The 21,499-nt window shown below is 37.3% G+C and overlaps 1 protein-coding gene and 1 long non-coding RNA gene across 3 annotated transcripts in view; both read right to left on the bottom strand.

Annotated features, from left to right (window-relative positions):
* Positions 1–2,957, bottom strand: part of LOC137078494 (uncharacterized) — a 71,007-nt gene extending 68,050 nt beyond the window's left edge. The window contains exon 1 of the long non-coding RNA XR_010905307.1: positions 2,726–2,957. This is a non-coding gene — a long non-coding RNA (uncharacterized lncRNA). The remainder of the gene's footprint in view (positions 1–2,725) is intronic.
* Positions 2,958–13,279: 10,322 nt separating this feature from the next.
* On the bottom strand, positions 13,280–19,847 carry hrct1 (histidine rich carboxyl terminus 1). Of its 2 annotated transcripts, XM_067447203.1 has the most exons (11): positions 19,742–19,847; positions 19,438–19,483; positions 18,582–18,614; positions 18,191–18,359; positions 18,007–18,054; positions 16,346–16,511; positions 16,131–16,240; positions 15,981–16,038; positions 14,697–14,885; positions 14,512–14,592; positions 13,280–14,401 (listed from the first exon to the last, which is right to left on the bottom strand). In XM_067447203.1, the coding sequence occupies exons 2-11, from the start codon at positions 19,469–19,471 to the stop codon at positions 13,991–13,993; spliced, it is 1,299 nt and encodes a 432-aa protein (XP_067303304.1). In that variant the 5' UTR covers positions 19,472–19,483; positions 19,742–19,847; the 3' UTR covers positions 13,280–13,990. The 2 variants fall into 2 exon arrangements, with proteins under 2 accessions (XP_067303304.1, XP_067303302.1); XM_067447201.1 differs by lacking the exon at positions 19,742–19,847 and having other exon boundaries at positions 19,438–19,555.
* Positions 19,848–21,499: the final 1,652 nt, after the last annotated feature.

The following is a 21,499-nucleotide window of genomic DNA, read 5'->3' as shown; positions in this document are numbered from 1 at the left end:
CCTATCTCTTTGAATGGGGAAACATCAAATTCTCCAAAACTGTTCATCAAGCTTATGATTAAACTTCATATTTGCAATCATCAATGAAATCTGACAACAGCTTCATATTTTGTTTCAAAACGCTCAAATCCTGACAAAGAAAACCTGAATTTTTCAGCATGTACAACGCTAATGCGCAGCCCTCCTATAACCGCGCATCTCAGAACCCTGCCTAGCTCTATAGCAACCAGAACTTCTAACGGCAACTGCAGTGATGCAATGACTTTACCGACCAACGATTGGCTCTTTTATTTCGAATTTGGGGCTTTTATTCGTCATCTCAGGTGTTGCACTTTTTACCATTCATAAGTGATCAGAGTGCACCGTCTTCCTATATCTAAAGTCTTTGGGCGTATTCGTTCAATACATACAAGTAAAATGCTCATTCACAGCCCTCCCTCAAATTTTGAAGGCACACTCTTCAAAAGGGAGAGTCTTTAATATACAAAAAATATAAATTATAGTTTAAAAAAAATACAACAACATAACATTCATCATAACATTCATAAAATGAAACACGACCAACATCCATTACCTCTCTCTACGGCTGCATCCAAAAACGCATACTCTCATGAGTGGGTACTCATTCAGATTACTTCACGGCTGATAAAAAAGTATGTTCTATTTAATATGAGTGTGTTTAATATGAATGTAATCTGAACATAGTACATTCGCTATGTTATCATTATCATGTGACCAACCAGCGTCAGTTACATCTCTTCACTGCCATTCATAAATCCTCTCTCGTAGCCTCATGTGATATAAAAGTCGATGTTCAGACTGCAGGTAAATGTGGACCCCCAAAAAATGTTTGCTCACGTGACACAGGCATGATGTGACAGATCTGTGCATTAGCCTGTTTAGTGTTTACATTCATTTTAGACACGTCTGGTATCCGATATCTGTGTCTACAATAATTCCCAACCAAAATAATTGTCAGTGATTGCTTTACTATGAACATGGTAGACCCTAATAGTATCCTAATAGGGAATCTTGTTGTTTGACTACAGCAAAGTTATCACCTTATTGCTGAGAAATGTAGCTTTCAGAGTGTTTTATTTATAAATCTCACGGGACAGAGGTTGAAAAGCAGCTCCTGAATGTTTCTGTCTGTGTGCAATTTCTTTCCTTTATAAAGTTTCCACCTCAATAAAAAAAGCTGTGAGCGATACAAGCACATCTGATTCATAATACAAAATTAAAAAGTGATGTCTGTGGGCAAATGTGTTACCCCTCACTTGGTTGCTTGGAATTCATATTAGCCATTTCCAGTAACATTTTTCCACACATTTTGCTTTTGAATAAATATTAAACAATATAACATCACTAGGGGGAAAAAAAAATTGTCAAGGTGAAGTATGAAGTACTTACAAAGTCTCATGAAAAACAATAACTTTTGTATTGTGAATTACACTGACACCAGCCCCACACTCTCCCTCCCTTTATAATCACTTACAGAAGCTCACTGATTCCGGCACACTTGTGAAAACTCCCATTTTGTTCACTGAATCGAACTAGTGCACAATAAATTGTAAAAAAATGTAGTCAATTGATAGTCAGGCCTAGCATTAATTTAGCAGCTAGCTTATCAATAACCAGGAAGTAGCCATGCATATGGTCAATTCGGTCAAACTTATTTTGTCATAAACAGTTTTATATTGTTTATATTTTAGGGAAGTGCTTCTTGCTCATGCTTTTTTGGATACCATTACATGGTAGCCATATTTGTCTGCTACATAACTCAATTGGACATGTACAACACAATCACAGATTATGTGAGTTAATGTCAAATAGAACGATTTCTGTTGTTACAACCTACCCCACTACTGCCTGAGTGTTTGTGTATTCCTGTTACATAAGGGTTCAGTCACAATGTTTCCACCTATTTTTATGGGAATTTTGATATATTGCATAAAAAACGCTGGGTGTGGAAACATCAAGATGCATATAATGTGAACAAATAGTGAGTTCAATTGAGGCAGATATTTTTGATCTGATAAGAAGATAATCTATGATGGAAACATTTACTGAATAAATCCCTCAATACACAATAAAAAAAAACTTGTGAGTTGTGATTGATAACGGTCATTGGAATCATCTTAGGTTGGTTGTAACATTTATAATAATTTGTTACAACTAGGCTACTCACCCCTAAAAACTAACCGTTTTAGCATGTGGGTTTGAAGTTAGCATAAAACAATCAATTAAACTAATTTGCTACTTCCGTGTAGCTAAGTTGAATAGTTGTATACAATTAAAAAAAAAATCTTGATGAAAATTTTTACTTTCTTACTTGAAAAGCACTTTTTGCTCATAAAATCTACAGATTTGCTCAATCACATACAATCCTGTGAGCTCAAAAAGAAGATATGGGACTGTGTGATATTAATGACGTTACCACAGCTATTTTCTGACCTCTCAGTGTCCTTCCAACTGATCCCATGTTACAACCCTCCTCGGTCTCCCCTGCCTACACCCGAGTGTGATTGTTGTTAAAACACACACACACACACACGCACCTCAGGGGATAGTTGTGTACTTTCGTACTTTCACAAGATAAAAGGGCCTTTCAAACACCTGTGCTTCATTGTACCCCTCCCGAGTCCCCTCACTTAGATCATCCCTACTCCTCGTGTCCAAAATGCACCAAAGCGATCAAATGTTTCCTGTCATTAGATGATTTTACCTGATTTGTATTTGCATTTTTGACATCTCTCGGGAACCCACGTGCATTTAACACAGACAGATGCCGCCTGTAAGCCATCTCGCGCACACCCGTATACTATTGAGATTACATCTGTGATTTAAAAGCAAACTTTTTAAACCGTATGTTTCCTAAGTTTATGGCGGTAATTCCTTCAGGATACAAAGCCTCTTCATGAAAGATTTCAAAGCGCGTTTCTCAACAAGATATCCAGGTTACCTTTACAGAACCACAGTGCCCTCCAGTGGTCTAGACGCTGCAGAACATAATTATTTGATCTATTCTTACACTGTAGCGCTGGAATTTAATTCACTCTTATTAAATGGAAAAGGCCAAGTCGATTTTTAAATATAAATATAAGTTCAAATAAGGAACAAACAAGAAAGCCTAATATGATAAGAGTTGGTACAACGGTTTAGAAATGTAATATTTGTATTGGTTTTATTAAATTCATTTTCACAAACTCTTTTTGGCTCTGGAGTAGCCTGACAAATATTAATACTTTCCACTCACTTTGAATACACAACTTAATAAATTTCACATTTTCAAACAAGTCGTGTTTTGTTTTAGCGTTTTTTATATTATGATTTTTTTTTTAATCATGACTGCCAGAAGCTTTCTTATGGTTACTCATTTTGACCTGTGTAAAACATGATTTTATGAATATTTAAATATGCTTTTTTTAAAGTATTTTCATATACATATTTTAAAAGTTACCTGGTTGCCTTAATTTTTTAGTTAATACAATAAAAAAATTTGAGAATCAACAACCTTTATTCAAATATTATTAAAAGATTTTGTAAGCATGTTGGGTAATTTGTTTTTTATTATTATTTATTATGAGTTTCTATTTATTAACCCAATTTCCTTCATTGTATCTACTCACATTTTTTATTTTAATAAACTCAAAATGAAGGCAACCAGGTTACTTATTTTAAGTTAAAGCAACAATATTTTTACAGTGTACTGACACACACACACACACACACACACACACACACACACACACACACACACACACACACACACACACACACACACACACACACACATAGGTCCTTCTTAAAAAAAAGCATATGTGATAAAAGTTCATTATTTTCCACACTGTAATGACAAAAATTAAACTTTCATATATTTTAGGTTCATTGCACACCAACTGAAATATGTCAGGTCTTTTGTTGTTTTAATACTGATGATTTTGGCATATAGCTCATGAAAACCTCAAAATCTCTAAATCTCTAAAAATTAGCATATTTCATCCAACCAATAAAAGAAAAGTGTTTTTAATTAAAAAAAAGTCAACCTTCAAATAATTATGTTCAGTTATGCACTCAATACTTGGTCGGGAATCCTTTTGCAGAAATGACTGCTTCAATGCGGCGTGGCATGGAGGCGATCAGCCTGTGGCACTGCTGAGGTGTTATGGAGGCCCAGGATGCTTCGATAGCGGCCTTAAGCTCATTCAGAGTGTTGGGTCTTGGGTCTCTCAACTCTCTCTTCACAATATCCCACAGATTCTCTATGGGGTTCAGGTCAGGAGAGTTGGCAGGCCAATTGAGCACAGTAATACCATGGTCAGTAAATCATTTACCAGTGGTTTTGGCACTGTGAGCAGGTGCCAGGTCGTGCTGAAAAACGAAATCTTCATCTCCATAAAGCTTTTCAGCAGATGGAAGCATGAAGTGCTCCAAAATCTCCTGATATCTAGCTGCATTGACCCTGCTCTTGATAAAACACAGTGGACCAACACCAGCTGCTGACATGGCACCCCAGACCATCACTGACTGTGGGTACTTGACACTGGACTTCAGGCATTTTGGCATTTCCTTCTCCCCAGTCTTCCTCCAGACTCTGGCACCTTGATTTCCGAATGACATGCAAAATTTGCTTTCATCCGAAAAAAGCACTTTGGACCACTCCAGTGCTGCTTCTCTGTAGCCCAAAGTGGCTTGACCTGGGGAATGCGGCACCTGTAGCCCATTTCCTGCACACGCCTGTGCACGGTGGCTCTGGATGTTTCTACTCCAGACTCAGTCCACTGCTTCCGCAGGTCCCCCAAGGTCTGGAATCGGTCCTTCTCCACAATCTTCCTCAGGGTCCGGTCACCTCTTCTCGTTGTGCAGTGTTTTTTGCCACACTTTTTCCTTCCCACAGACTTCCCACTGAGGTGCCTTGATACAGCACTCTGGGAACAGCCTATTCATTCAGAAATTTCTTTCTGTGTCTTACCCTCTCGCTTGAAGGTGTCAATGATGGCCTTCTGGACAGCAGTCAGGTCTGCAGTCTTACCCGTGATTGCGGTTTTGAGTAATGAACCAGGCTGGGAGTTTTTAAAAGCCTCAGGAATCTTTTGCAGGTGTTTAGAGTTAATTAGTTGATTCAGATGATTAGGTTAATAGCTCGTTTAGAGAACCTTTTCATGATATGCTAATTTTTTGAGACAGGAATTTTGGTTTTTCATGAGCTGTATGCCAACATCATCAGTAATGAAACAACAAAAGACCTGAAATATTTCAGTTGGTGTGCAATGAATCTAAACTATATGAAAGTTTAATTTTTATCATTACATTATGGAAAATAATGAACTTTTATCAAATATGCTAATTTTTTGAGAAGGACCTGTATATATACACATACATATATAAGTCCCTTTTAAAGGAGTCTTTGATATACGTATTGCCTATGTGCTTGCTGCGCTCTATTAAATTCATTCAAATTTAACTTGTTTGGTGAATGAAAAAAGCATGATTAAATTTTGCAATTTAGCTAAATATTCTGCTACTGCTGGTTAACATAACTTAACACTATAGCACTCAAATGACTGCCTCATTACCGGGCCTAAAGGTCAGAGAAAATGAACTTTTATTGATTACTTGATGGTGTTTCTGACTAGTTAGTTTTAGTAGAACAGATTGTGGTCCACAGAATCCATCGCCATGACCACACGTGATGCAGCTGAAATCATTTCTAAAGTAAATAGCTGCATGGCTCACCGTGTCACCTCCATTGCCTCCTGTGCTCACTGCGTTCTATTGGATCCAGCCAACCACAAAATATAAGCTGAACGATATAATGAGATAGAGCTGTGATTGGCAGTAATAGTGGATACCATATGTGTGTGCATGTGTAAGATAAGCGTGCTGGTCAGATTTGCTGATGGGAACACATGCAGGCACACACACCAAAGCAGAATCACGCTGGTTAGCATCAAACAGCTATGCTATTATTCACACAAACACACGGCTAACCGCACTGATTAGCCCTGTTTTTGGAGTCAATGTAATAATGGAAATCACCCCACTACATAATCAACCACTCAGCACCTACAAGCATGTTACAATATTAACATGCGTGGAGGCGACAGAGTGTGCATTGACCTCTTCATATAGTTCATAATGAGATCCCTCGGGAGCCTGTTTACAGCTTTACACAGTCCGTTTAAATTTCTGTCCGGCCAATGAACAAAGCCCGGGCTAGACTGTGCATTAATTACAAGAAGATATCACTAACATCTGCCAATCATTTCAGCTCAACTGAAAAAACGACATTTAAAAAGACCCCAAGCCAGCTCTTTTTTCTCTGATGATGGGTTCTTTTCTCAGGGATTTCTCTTAACGTCATTCTTTAGATCTAAGCTGAAAGGTTTTTTTTTTTTTAAAAGGTCAAGGCAGAGACACTGTGCATAATCAGGCAGATGGCACTTTGTAGAGAATTTGTTACGTGTAAAAAAGGTGTGGAAAAAAAAAGGTGTGAAATATCAAAGTATGCTATAACCCTGAACAGACTATACCTAGAACGTAATGTTTCTGCATTCAAAATTGGAATTGGTGGCGTTTTCAAGATGGCTGGAGAGACTGACTTACCTTAAAGCAGGGCTGGGGAACGTTGATCCTAGAGGGCCACTCTCTTGCAGAGGTTAGCTCCAGCCCTGAATCTAATCAAGGTCTTCAGGATTACTAAAGTGAAAGGCAGGTGAGTGTTTTTCTTTCAGGGTTGGCGCTAAACTCTGCAAGAGAGTGGCCCTCTAGGATCAACGTTCCCCAGCCCTGCTTTAAGGTAAGTCAGTCTCTCCAGCCATCTTGAAAACGCCACCAATTCCAATCTACTTGAATGCAGAAACATTACGTTCTAGGTATAGTCCAGGAACAAATTAATGAGTTCATTAAGTTTATTAATAATAATATTAATCATCACCTGGTCACGCTGTACAGGATTAGGAGAGAGAACATTAAAAATAATACAAAGAGAATTTATCTCGCCCAATATATTGGCCTAATTTCAGTTACATTTCCATTTTAGGTTATGTAGTTTTAATGTATTTATTTTGAATATTTAGATTTATTTATTTTTATTAACTGGCTGTATGTGGACATCTTTTTTGGGTAGAAGTACCAGGATATTGTCATTTAAAAGTTGTTGTTTTATCTCTCAACTAATGTTGAGAGATTAACTGATGTTGATGTTGACATGTTGTGTTTTGGCCTGAAGCTCCACCCTCCACCTCTCTACCCATCACAAAGTCAGTAGTGTTTCGGCATCCGGGTTGCCAGCTCTGCACACCGCTCTACAGTCATTTGAAAGTGAATGCAGTACCAGTTTTGGTCACAATCTTACATACACTTCCTTTAAAAAGACCTTGTAGACAAACTTGTATTGTGTGTTTTTGCTGGTGAACATGAATCACAATGAATTCACAAAGTACAACATGCCCCTGGATCAACATCTTTGTTCTTGCAACAACATTCCAATCAACCAATCAGATTTGAAGGACAAAGTTTAAAAGTTTTGACTTACAACCAGTGTTAGGTTGTCTGGCTATCACCAGACCAAGCTAAATTTAAGATTGAACAATGGTCTGGAATCTGCTCTGTATTTTCTACTGCACAAGAGGCGTGATCAACTGGCATTATTCGAATAACGCAATTGGATAGTCCTTCAACCAACCAGACCAGAAGAGGTGTGATCAACAGGCAACGACCCATTGTTTCTCTATCTGTCATCATGTTAAACCCACCCACCAGGTGGATAAGCCAGTCTGTGATTGGTTACCGCAAAAGTGTAACAGAAGCAGTAGAAATGGGTTTCCAGACTGAGTTGCCGGGCGAAATCAAATCACCGGCAGATCAGGCTGGGTTTACCCAGTCTAAGGGTTAGGTGCTTCTACATTGTTTTTCTCCTATCATTTCCCTCTGATTTTATGGATAACTTATGAGTTGGTTTGGGACTATATTTTTTAAAGAGGAATGTTGTTACAGGATCAACTCATAATTTCTCATATTGGAGCAAACAGACAACAGATTTAATTGTGTGCTATATGATGCATGGCCCAGTTGCTGAAGTGGACTTTAAGTAATTAAGAATCCTCTGACCAAATGCAGAGGCTTTGCAATTTTAGGCCTAAATTACTAATACCATTTATGGAACATTTATTTGCAATCAGCCCAGTGGAGTGAGACAATGGACGACATAAATTATAATATTAGCCAACAGTGACCAGCAATGTCCAGAGTTGGTTTGTAATGGCCAGCGCTGCGCAAAGATTTATAGCACCATATTCTGTAAACAATAGATTGTGTCAGCAGAAGATCTTTAAGATGAATCACACTAGTTGATCACTGTCCAAAGGCTGTTTGAGATTTGTTTCTATGTGTCATCTGCAAGTCTGGCTAAATTGAAGTGGTTTGTTTATGCTGTAATGGTCAGCTGCTTGTTAGGGTGCTACAAATTAGAATTTCCATTTTAATAAAAAGGACAGAGAGGAACATATCTCAGTTCTGTTGGTTTGTTTTCAGCCTTGCGTATGAGTTTTATAGATTAATAAACTTCAAACACTCATTGGAGCTATACTGTATCTTTTTAAAATGACACAAGGCAAAAACGTTCTCCAAAAGACAATTATCTTGTGTTTCCAATTTCCCCTTCTCTAATTCACTTGACAGAAAATGGACAAATGGTTCAGAAGTTAAATTGTTGCCTGCTTTTGCTATTTCACAGTGTCCTGGCATGAACTTTAATTTAATAGCTGTGAAAAGTAGGATATGGATCATTTGCTCACGCTTGGATATTGATTTATAATCTTGTAACTTTTTTAAAGACATTTTGAGTCAAATATGTCATGCAGACGAGATAAATGAGGGGAAATAATTTACATTAAACTGTTAAAGGCAAGCTGTACTGCAGGGTTATTGTCAAGTATCATGACAAATGTGTCGCTTTTCCGTTATGAAAAAGATGTCAACTAGAAACTCAAAATAAAAGGCATAATTGAATAGTCAATTAAATAATATTAAATGGTTTGAATCTAAATTGTTTTGCACATTTTCATTTTATTTTATCATGCCTGCACAATTTCTTGTCACCTTCATCTGACATGGATGGATGGATACAAATGGAAGGATGGATAAATGGATGGAAATTGGATAAATATAGATACAAAACGTATACTTACAAAACATTTGTGTTCTTTGCGAGCGAGTGCAAAGTTTCTTGGGTGAACAAAACATTTTGCGACTAAGCGCAAAAGCATTTAAAAAAAATTCTCCCATCTCATATTTTTTTCCATCACCATGTCCCTGTACTCATTTTGTTTTCCCAAGGTTTAAAAATGTCATGAACTGGCTATTTTATGTTTTATACTGTTGTCTGACACCAACTACTGACGTTTTTGTAGTTTTAACATTCAAAAACATCATAACTAATAAGTAATAGGTTATTTTCTACACTGGTTTTGAGGCTCTCTTCTGAATGCTGGGTTTTGATGGGAGTGACACACTGGAGACTAACGTCCAAGGCCAGGATTGGATAAGATTTTCATATTTAATAAGCTTCAGCTCCCCTGTCAGTTCAGTTCGCATGACGGAGGGATTTGAAAGCGGCTCGATCACAGGGCTCATAAACGTCTTTATCAAACAAACACAAGGATTTATTTATCATCCATCTGCGAATTATTGGAATATTAGTTTTGTATTACATGGCCCACCGATTGGTGGATATAAGCACGAACCGCGCCCTTCAAATGTCAAGTCAAGAGTGAACAGAAAAAAAAAAGGAATATTATTTCACTATTTGAGATTCATCGGCTAGCCGATAGGCTTATGTTTTCGGAGCCTGTCGGAAAAAAAAACACACAGCCCTGGGTACACATAATCAAAACAATCTATAACATAGCAATACTATCACCTATAAAAACATATTACTCACATAAGTGTGTTGCACCATTCCTGTCGGATCCCATATAAGTCGGATCCCATATAAGTTGTATTTTAATCTCAATATGTCTGCAAATCCAGCACTTGAGGCTTGTTTACAAACGATTCTGCAGTGAAATGAAGCAAACACACGAATGTCTTCCCCACGTGAGCTAAAACTTCATTAAAAATAAATGAAGCATCACACATTCCTAATATTATGATCCGAAGGAAGCTTAAAGGTGCACTATGCAACTTTCCGTCCACTGTAGGGCGCCTCTTCAAAACAAATGTGTAGTTTGATGATGCCAAGTGTGAGCGCAGTATCTTGAGACATGTGGTCTTCACCTCACAGCCAGTGGAAAATAGGACTCGGGCAGAAATCATGTTGATGGATGCGTTTATTAACGTTACTGTAGTGTAAAGCAGAGCAGGACCGAGTGTTTTGGAGCTGAGCACAGCCGCTGGAGCGATTGTTATACAAACACACGGCTCGCGAGTACCAGGATTTTTTTATGACGGGACAGGACACAGTCCCCGGGTGCACGCACTTCCGCTTTTTCCGGTCATGATTATAAGGTAAAGCAGCTATGTTTATCATATTAGATACATTTAAGTGTGTTTAAAATTGTTATGCCGTTACTCTGTGTGTTCGCTCGGCGCTGCTGTGACTTGTTCACACTGCTAAGAGAAAAGTGCTTCTGCAGAATAAAACCGAGGGTAACGCAGATATGACGCAATTGACAGGCGACTCGCTCAAACGCTATGCTGAAACGTCCTTGGTTAAAATAGCAATTTTCTCACAATTTACAAATAGTTGGAAACATTTGGGATATTGCAAGTACTCAACTGAACAAAATATATAACACTGGCCTAGTGGTTTTTGGATATTTTACTGCAAAAATATTACATAGTGCACCTTTAAATGCAGCGACTGTGTTCTTCCACAATATCTTGCTATCTTCTTCCACACGTTTACTGTTACTGGCTAGAGCTTTGAAAAGCTCCATGAGTCGGTGGGCAGAGCACTGAATTACACGTGCTATCAGAAGTTTCCTACTTCACACTTCAGAAGTCGTGATTATGAGCTTGTTGTGTTCATGTTCATGTTCATGTTTGTTGTCGGAAAGAATGGAGGACGCCAGGTTCATCCCGGTGGTTCATTTGTGCGTCTTGGGAAATTTTTATTTTAACACTATAACCATTTCAGTCATTCCCCGGTCCCAGAAAATCATAGAATCAAACGCTAGCAGCACAACACGAAAGCATATTGTTTATAATCACATTCACAATAAAGGCATAATGTAGACACAGTAAGGCTGCTTAAAGACTAAAATGTAAATAGTTTTCAACCATACTTGTATAGTACGACACTATCTAGATAACTTGCTCACTATTCTGCAATAATGGTCAACTATGCGATTTTCAATGTGTTTAAAATACACAATATGCTTCAAATGATTATCAATTTATGTAAATATGTGCTACTTTAACGACAAGACAAGACAATAAAACTTTGCGGGGAAAAAAACGAATAACACCTGCCACAGCAGAAATTCGTCTCCCATATGCCATTTTTAACGGTTATGCCACGCGGCCCACGCCTATATCTTGGGAACTTGGGTATCAAAATTATTTCCAAACTTACCACTGGTAAACACGACATCAGAGGGGGTTCATGTGCAGTTTTTACTGGCATTTACGATAATTCCGATAGCACATGAAGGCTGCATTATTCTGTAGAGGCATGTTTCGCTGTAGCCTGACAAGCCAGACCCACATCAAGATGTTTGGTCTGGAAACTCACCATAGACAGGGCTCAATCCGAGGGGCGGGATAAACGGTTGTCTTTCAAACTCCCTCTGCACGCGATAGGATAGCGCTACACCAACCAGAGCAACGAAGGTGAAACAGAGCTTGTTGATAGATTAAACATTCGCCGTATCCGGGTCAGCAAAACTCCGAACACATCTTCCCTTCTTAAGAATGACTCCAGTGCCGTCCTTTGTTCTTTCCTCAGAGAAAAGCTTGACTCCAAGTCTTCCAGAGTCGCGGTCAAAGCTGATTCGAAAGACCACCGCCGTTCGCCAGTTTCTGTGTTGTTTACTACACAACAGAAGCACGCAAAACGCAACTCGGCCGTCGTCATTATGGCCCCGCCCACCGACTCTATACACGATGTGATTGGCCCATCCAGAGTGAGGGGAATACAGCTCAGAAGGGTATTGAGAGTTCCTAGACACTTGCAGCAGATTAAATTTGCTTAGGGTGCGTCTAGATTTCTAGGCTAGTTTCGTTGTGCAATGATGTATAGATGATCATTTTATGGGCCTGGTGTCTAGAAAAGCTTTTCTTTGACTAACAAGGAAGTTTTCAGCTCTGAAACTTAGATGATATTCCTATATTACCATGACCTTTTATAAATCAAAAGCTTAAGGGAAAGTTGATTTCTCAATCCATCACCTCTTTAACAAATGTGCAAAAAAAAAAAAAAATCTAAAATGAATTGATAATGTAGGCTAAATAATAAAACACTTGCCTTTTGATTTCTGTGATCAGTGTAAAACAAACAAACAAAACAAACAAAAACCTTTATTTATCTTAAAAAAACACCATCTAATTTTATTTTTTTAAAATTACGATATTTTGCCTCTGGTGTTCCAACCCTTCCTTAATTCATGAAAATAAAATAAAGAGCAAAATTGGTTTTATGGGAGAAAATATTAATCAAATTAGTCACACTCAAATTGTATAGATTTACCAATAAATCCACTATTTTTTTAAAGGTGCAATGTGCATAAACACAAACACAGTCTTCTCTAAAATATGCTAAATGACAATCATCAGCCTGTGATGCTGAGATAGACATTAAGGAACATGTTCTCACACAAGGAGAGAATGGCCTGTAATTTACATGAGTCTCCAAATGCTCCCAATTAAAGCCTGAAACAGCAGGATCCTTGTACATACCCACTGTGCCACTGCACTTCTGAGCCACAGGCAGCTGGAGAACCAGGTGTGTGTGTGTTTGTGTGATATACCCCAGGACGTCCAAGTAATAGCCTCATAAATCTACTCATGCATAAACTAAAGCAGATCTCACCGCCATTGGGCCAGCCATGCCTTCACCTACCAGTCCTGAGCGCAGAAGCCAGTCGCCCTCAAGAGCTCGATCTGTAGTGTGGTTCATCCAGACCTGTTTTTAAAAAGCTGTTGGTGAAACTGTCATTTCTGTCAATTACAATTAGCTGTAGAGCTTAATGACGCAAGCATGTAGGCTAAATGAATCTCTTACATCTTTGCATTATTGCCCAAGAGAAAAAAAATTGAAACCTCTGAGACTTTTGGGCTACATATTTATTTCATTATGCTGTAATGATCTGGTATCAAGCTCTCTAACACACAATAACATAATATCTGTTTTTAACACACACACACACACAAATGATTACACTGTTAAGTTCTCATAATAATCAGGGCTGGAAAATGGGTGGGGGCTTCCAAGAAGCAGATTTTTAAAGAGGGACGGAGTTCTAGTTAAAAATGTAGATGATGTCCATTTTTTTACCTACGTAATAGCCTCCAAACACTGCAAATGTCATACTTAAATATAACTGGATTTTTGGTTTTAAAATGTCCTGCTATCTACCCAATTAGGGTCCCCCCAATGGATCTCAGCTATTTCCACCACTGATAATAAGCAATTATTGAAAACATGAAAAACTTTTTTTGCAAAACAAACAAAACCTTGCCATAATGCAAAACAAAATTATTCGAAATGCAAATATAATTTTTAGTTCTACAGTGCATAAAAATTCTCACTACAATTTTTTTTACATTACCATTGCAATGTCATTGATATAATTAATGCTAAAAAAAAAATGCTCATTCTCTTTACAGTAATGCAGAAAAAGTAATATTTAAATTGTAAATTTTGTATTATTCATATAGATATACTAGTTAAAACAAATTGTATTAGTTTTGTATTATTTTGCTTCAACCTTAAACTTGCCAAGGTTCAAACACAAAATTTGCATGCATCTCATTATCCTATGCAAGTTCACTCTACACCTTGCCGTTCTTCCCGGGTCATGTTGCTTTGAGTTATTGGATGATGGTGAGAGTGAGAGTGAGCGTGATGGTGAGGATGATGACGATGACCATGGCGATGATGACGCTCATGGCGATGATGCCCATGTCTGTGGTGATGGTGACCAATATCATGGCTACCATGAGGAAGATGGGAAGAGCCATGAGGAAGATGGGAAGAGCGATGATGATGCTGGCGGCTGTGGTGACGGTCCCTTCCATGATGATGATGATGATGATCATCACGCCCATGATGTGACATAATCACTTTTGATTCAAAAATTGCCCATTCATCCTGAGTAATGTTTGCACATAAGGAGTTAGCGAAGACGTCTGGATCTATGAAGACAACCCCTACACCACCAAAGCCATTCTGGAGCACCTGCTCAATAAGAAATGCAATATAATTTCTTGTACTTATATTTTGATTATCTGTCTAGTAGTTTACAACTTTTACATTATGTCACTGCTTTAAAACTATACTTCACTCACCTCCTTGAAAAGACTATGCTCTTCTGAAAGAACTGGTAAAGTAATAAACTGCTCTCGTCCACTTTTAATGGCCTGACACACCTGAAAGGATAAGAGTTTCAGATCGTTAAACCATTTCGCTTAAGCTCTCCCCGAGGCAGCTAATAATTCATTCTAAGCTAATGCCATCTATGGTTATAGCCTACCTGAACACCCATGTATAAGCCCAAAACATGGATGTGATCCTTCTTTCCTTCCTCTGAATTCAAGTCATCATGTCTGGGAAGATGTCTATGATGATGCCTTCGACGTGACCTCCGGAGAAAACCAGGCATGACTAGATTGAGCTTTTGCAGGTCAACTTGCTGTTCCTGCCAGTGTTGGACTGTTTTATTCTATAAAGTAGAAGAAATACGAGTTAAACAGAGTTGACATGCTAATGTCCTACCCAGTTAACAGGGAACAGAGCTATGGTCGATATGATCACAAGTGGATGACACTAAATACAGGTGTAAACAGGGTTGTTTTGAGCTTGTCCACTTTCGACCACTTCTAGAGGTATTTGAAAACGGGGTGGTTTTGTTGCGTAGATTAGCCTAGATCTAGACTCACACTAGCGGCAGCAAATCTAATTTGCAGCGAGTGTCATTTAGCAACTCTCTGTTGAATTGTGGCTGGTAAAAAAAAACTCTGGTCAGGCCAATCACATCGTGTATAGAGTCGGTGGGCGGGCTTAACATGCGACGGCAGAGTTGCGGAGGTTCCACATGCTACTTGTAAACAAAGAAGCTGGAGAACGGCGGTCTTTCGAATCAGCTTTGGCTGTGACTCTGGAAGACTTGGAGTTAAGCTTTTCTTTGAGAAAAGAACAGCACTGAAGTCATTCTTAAGAAAGGAAGATGTGTTTCTGAGTTTTGCCGACCAGATTCGGCAAAAGTTTAATTATCAACTAGCTCCGCTTCATGTTGCTCTGGTTGGTGGTAGCACTATCCAATTGCGTGCAGAGGGAGTTTGAAAAACAACCGTTTATCCCGCTTGTCGGATTGAACACTCCCCTCAAAAAAAAAAAAAAAAAAAAAAAAAAAAAAAAAAAAAATCAGGACATAAGTCGTTGAAAGTGGACAAGAGACAGATTAAAATACCAGGGGTAAATGGGTGTGTGTCCCCCTCGTCTACGTCTACCATCCGATCATCTAAAACGCATAATATCAGCTGTAAACATTTTTAAGTTAAGTTCACAGGTGATCTTTCGTTTCCAAGTTTAACCAACTTGAAATGTTTTACAGTCCAGGGCCTAATACAAAAATTCACAAGAATTACAAATGCTACAAAAGAGTTACAGACCGATGATTTTTCCTCTTGGAAAATGCTTTAGTGGTAGAAATGGTGTTTGGCCTATTGTTAGTTTACATCATGTGGGATGCCATATATAATAAACCCGAAAAATGTATGATTATCATAGCAAATTGTAATAAATGTGAGCAAATTACAATGTATGGTCCATCCTTTTCAAGATGAGCAGGCAGAATGGAGATGAAGTCCACATACCTGTTAAAAAGAAAGAAACTATTAAGCACACACACACACACAAAACTCTGAGCACAAGTGCAATATGATTGATGCATAAGAACAATACTCACTGTGAAAGTGTTTGTTCATCATAACTGACTGCACTGTGGTCAGTGGCCTCCAGTACAGTCACTGACAGAAGCAGAGGATCTGTTTCTTCTTCAAACTTGTGTTTTAGACTCTGCAGACAACATGGAAAATTATAAATAAAATAAGATTTATATATTTGTTGTTTTTAAAGCAAAAGTCATTAAATGGTGTTTTGTATGAAAATGGTAGTCCTTGCCTTCAGAAAATGTGTGAACAGCTCTTTGCTTCTGTTAGATACGTCAGAAGTGGGGCTGTCCAGCCAAGACACATCTAGACCGTCTAAACTCTTGTCCTTCAAGTACGTCAATACCGTTTGAACGAAATGCTCAACACTGCCCTCATTAGCAGACATCAGCTCCAACCTAAACAACAGCAAATTTAGTTGGTGTCAGGTGATGCTAATGTGAACTGTGAATACACGGAGACATCCATTTCATCCAATGCACTGCAATTAATTAAAACAATTCTGTCAGTAAGAGTTTTTCTTAATAAATACATTTAGAGTGGTCAAAAAAAAAAAAAATCTTAAGACCCATTCAGACCAAGAACGATAACTATAATCATAATAAAAAAAGAGTGAAAAGATGAGTTCACCACGGGCCTGTACCATGATGGTAGTTTAACAAACTCAGAGTTACAGGATTAGTTTTGAGTTGACAAAACCAAACCAATGTATTCAGGCTTTGTTGGTACCATGATGCTGATTGTCAGCTTTCTCTTTCAACTCAGGCTTTGATCCTGATTTCAGGAGTTTAGCTGTGACATCAGTAGAGAACAGCCAATCACACGTTGTGGACCAGTGAAACTGAGAGTCACTTCTCACGAGAGAAGCAGTGAGATTAATTTCTCTCTTCTGCAGAATATTACATGATTGAAAAATATTAAGAATTTTGACAAATTTACACAGCAAGAAGAGCTGGCTATAAATGAGGACAACTTAAAGAAACAATATTATACGTCAATGAAAGTAAAAAGCTATAAAGTTAGTTTAGTTAAAATATAGAGAAAATTGAACATTTAAGCTCAGTAAGCTTTTTTTAATAGTTTTATTTTTATTGATTTAAAGCTTATTTGTATGACTTTATACAGGCTATTTATTTAATTTTTTAACAAAGTGCCTAATAATGATTGATTAACTAAAATGATAAATGTGTAATTGATTAAGGGTATAATAATTACATAAATTATATACAACTCATTCAAAATTATTATTTCATAAATAAGCATTGTTAAAAGCCAGACATTTTTGTCTTTAAAAACCATTTGCTGTGTGGTGACCTTTAATTTGACATAGAAACAGGGGGAGTGGCTTTATTCCATCAGAGGTGTGTCACTTTACTCACAGCTGATTGGTCCAATTTCAGTTTGAGATCTCTTATCCAGAACATAACCTGCCCTGGAGCAGGTTAGTCGTAGTACCTTTGCGCTCTACACAGTTAAAAGCCAAACCACTTCACTGGTACCTAAAACTCAGGATTGGCGCAAACTAAGCTTAAACATATCTGGCTAGCCAGCTAAAACGGCTTCATGGTATAGGCATAGACAACTGACAATTAACAAACACATTGAGCAAAAATAAACATTGAGAGCCAATCAAAATCCCCCCAAATTTAAAGTGTCAGATGACTAAACTGCAGCACACTTATTATAAACAATAATATTCTGAGTTGGTGTGGATGCTTTTATATATATATATATATATATATATATATATATATATATATATATATATATATATATATATATATATATATATATATATATATATATATATATATATATATATATATATATATATCAATTTTAGTTATCATTGATGGTGTGACCTGCCCTATAGAAGGTAGAAATCTTTGGTACCTTGATGATCTGACTTCCAATCCAAGCAAAATCTTCAAAGTTGGATTTCTGGGGAAAGTTATAGTTCTAGGAATCAATTATTTATTTGTATTTTTTTAAATAATTTTGACATATTTTAATAAAAGTGTGAGTAAAATAGTATAAAAGTAAAACAATATAATATATGCTGTATGCACACACACACCTCTCCTTCATCTTTCGAAGACTACTGCAGTCATCTTCCGATAAGCTTTGGTGGTAAAGGTCTTCATCACTGGAGATGGAGGGGAGAATGATGTGAGTGCACGGACCCTCACGTGTGTGGTGTGTTAGAACATCCAGATAGCAGGTCAGTCGGTGATTACTCTGCGCACCTGAGATGGATGAGTGAAGCAGAAGTTCAGTGCGGTGTTCTTCTTATTATGATTACCACTCTGAATTCATTCAGAAGCAGCCTGAGGTTACTATTTTAGTTAAAGCTTGTTTTTCCTCTCAAAAGAGTGCTTGTTCGGATGCTCTCTAATAGGGCCGATGTGCCTGCACAAAAAAACAATGTGCTCCATGAGAGGTACTTGAAGGACAGGTAGTTCACTTACCCACTGAAAACACTAGGCAAAGGAATGCAAAAGCTGGGGGGGAAAAACAAAATAGGAAAATCATTATCTATAACTTGACAATCATAGATGTTAAAAGCAGTTTGCAACAGGTTTTCGTGCAAGTTAGAAGACTTGTGGCTGTTTCAGTGTTCCGGAAATCTACAATAAAAACCACATCCTGATGTCTGTTCAAGTGTTGTTACAGAAAACATTTAACTGCAAGATACAAAATATTAGATGCAATACCTTGAAGAGCTACTACATGCACAGTTATTTTATGTTATATTTTGCGGTATATGTCATAAGAATATTTTATTTTTGGCATAGATTCACATTCAACATCAGCATTAGCCTTTTTAGATATTAATATACTTTACTGTTCGGTTGATAAGATTTATATAGAAGTCTCTTTTTTAAAAACAAAATCATAATTTCTTTTTGTGAAATATTATTAAAAATATATATAAAATTTAATAAAAAATAAAAATAACATAATAAATAAAATAATAATATATTTTAAAATGCATTTATTCCTGTGATTTCAAAGCTGTATTTTCAGCATCACTACTCATTACTTCAGAAATCTTTCTGATATGATGATTTGCTGCTCAAGAAACATTTCTTATATTCTCAATGTTGAAAACAGTGCTGATTATTATTATCATTATTGTGGAAACTGCAATTCTTCAACGGCAGTGAATAAAAAATACATTAAAATAAAAATTATGTTCACATTAATGCAATACTATCATGACCTAATCTGCAGAAAATACTGTATTATTAACAATTTAATGTCAAAGTTTCACAACGGTTTGAAGAAAAAATTGTCTCAAAATAACATTTTAAATATACTTGCCTCTGTGGAGCTCCATAGTGCCTGGAGCAGTCATCTGGTGTATTTTCTGATCAAGGAAAAACAGTGTTTAAACATACAGAAACCACTTTCTGTGTCAACAACACTCGCCCCAATAGTTTCCCTTCTACTTTCACACATTGCTGATGCCAAGCCCACATCCTGATAAGACGAGTGTTGTACCACAGGCCTGTTATTTTTACCACATGCATGTTTTTACAGACTAATTTTGATGTCAAAACAGAGGCTCGGTGTTCAATCTAAATGTATATTGAAATTATGGCTTGATTCTTTAAGGAGTACTTACATGTAGCTTATGAAATTTAGCTCATTTCGTGGCTTAAGTGTGATTTAAAGGACCCGTCACATTTCAAGGACTCCTGTTGAATCAGACCTGATGGGTAGGGTTGCCAGGTCTGTTTAACAAAACTAGCCCAATAAAGTGGTGCAGGTATAATGTCACTTTGCAGACAAATTGGCAGTTAGCATCACAGGTTCTCTCAGAAAAAAAAAGGATTTCCCCATAGGCTTTTGGGTCATCTAAAAAAAAAACAGCTTGTTGATCAACAAAAGTTTATGACACTTACACATTTTGACCATAAAGAGAATTCATTTTTCTTAATTTACCATGTCCCTGCAGTCATCTTCCACCCATCAGTATGTTCTCTCTCAACTCCCCAAAAAAAGACACCAGTTCCATTGAGACCATTTTCAGAAAACGACATCATTTGACATCAACTCTCACTACCACCCTTTTTTGTTTGTTTTTGAAATGTTATCCTGTTAGGCTATGTTACAGAGAATATTTGTCCAGAAAGATAAATAAATAAATAAATAAAATATCTGACATGGTTATAAAAGATCTGTTTATTTTTTAGGTTAGCTAGCTAAATGTTCATAACTTAAAGAGCTATGCGGCAAACTTAGCTTACTAAAAGAACAAACTGTATTTAGTGTATATTGCAAATTCTATATATAAATATTATATATAAAACAGTAGCAGTATTACTCAAAGGCTCCTGGTGGCCCTCCTTCACAAAACTTAACATCAGTCAGTTATCTTTTCCCGCTCTATAAAACATTTCAATACAGCCATTTAGTCAAATATAATGTAATATGTTAAACCTTTATCCGGTGACGACAGGTTAAAAGTAGTCAATTCCCGCAGGGGAAAAGAGTATTTGGCAACCTTGCCGATGGGCTTAAAGTCTGTGACCCCATTCTTCATTCCAGATTAAGCTTTGTGTTGTTAACCAGCTCGAAGAGCATATTGCCACCTCTTGAAAAAGAGTGAAGGTCTGTTTTAGCCTGTACACATTCTGAATTAATTTTTATGAAGGTTTACACGAGTCACAATGCGAGTCTTGTCTACAGAGCTAGCCATCTGTTTAGTCAGTGAGTCCGCAGATGTAAACATGTTATTTACAAGCAAATGTTCGAGTGCTACACACACGTTATATTGATAATACATTAATAGGCCTACTTAAATTATGTCAGGACGCTGGCAGATTCATGTGGAAGCTTAAGTAAAAGAATACTACTGCCCCCTGATGGTCTTTCACAACACGCATTGCAGCCTAGTTGTTTATTTGTTAGATTGCCACGTGTTGGCAAGTCTTCCCTATAACTGAGAGCCCAACGCTCTAATGTCGAGTGTAAAGACCCTGTAGATAGGTCAGGAATTTCTTGTATCTTTAGTGAGATAAAAATAAATAAATATCAACAAATCCGTTAAAATAAGCCTCTGGATGGTGAACATACCAAAAGTAATACAATCTTTAAGTTACCTTTACCTGTCTACTATTTCCTCTACCTGTTGGTCAAAGGGTTGTCCAGGGCTTGCTAGTAAGGCAATTCAACTGTACACATCTTCCTGTGCACAAAACGCCTGCACTTCTGGATCATGTTTAAATATGGCTTCTTTTTTGACCTATGGAGTTGTAGCCAGTAACAGCGAATAGCATGGTGGATTGTGTTCACCAACAATGTTTTTCTGGAAGTATTCCTGAGCTCATGTTGTGATTTCCATTACAGCAGCATTCCTGTATGTGATGCAGTGCCCGAA

The sequence above is a fragment of the Pseudorasbora parva genome, chromosome 6 (assembly GCF_024679245.1).
Source record: "Pseudorasbora parva isolate DD20220531a chromosome 6, ASM2467924v1, whole genome shotgun sequence".
NCBI lineage: Eukaryota > Metazoa > Chordata > Actinopteri > Cypriniformes > Gobionidae > Pseudorasbora > Pseudorasbora parva.
The sequence above is the reverse complement of the archived record's forward strand: the minus strand, read 5'-3'. Positions and strand labels throughout refer to the sequence as shown.

Coding starts and splice junctions, on each gene's coding strand:
- hrct1 (XM_067447203.1), bottom strand. CDS start 19,471: ATGACTGCTCCAGGCACTATGGAGCTCCACAGAG. Junction 16,512..18,006: donor TTGGAAGTCAGATCATCAAG/GTACCAAAGATT, acceptor GCTGTTGTTTAG/GTTGGAGCTGATGTCTGCTA. Junction 14,402..14,511: donor AGCATAGTCTTTTCAAGGAG/GTGAGTGAAGTA, acceptor CTTATTGAGCAG/GTGCTCCAGAATGGCTTTGG.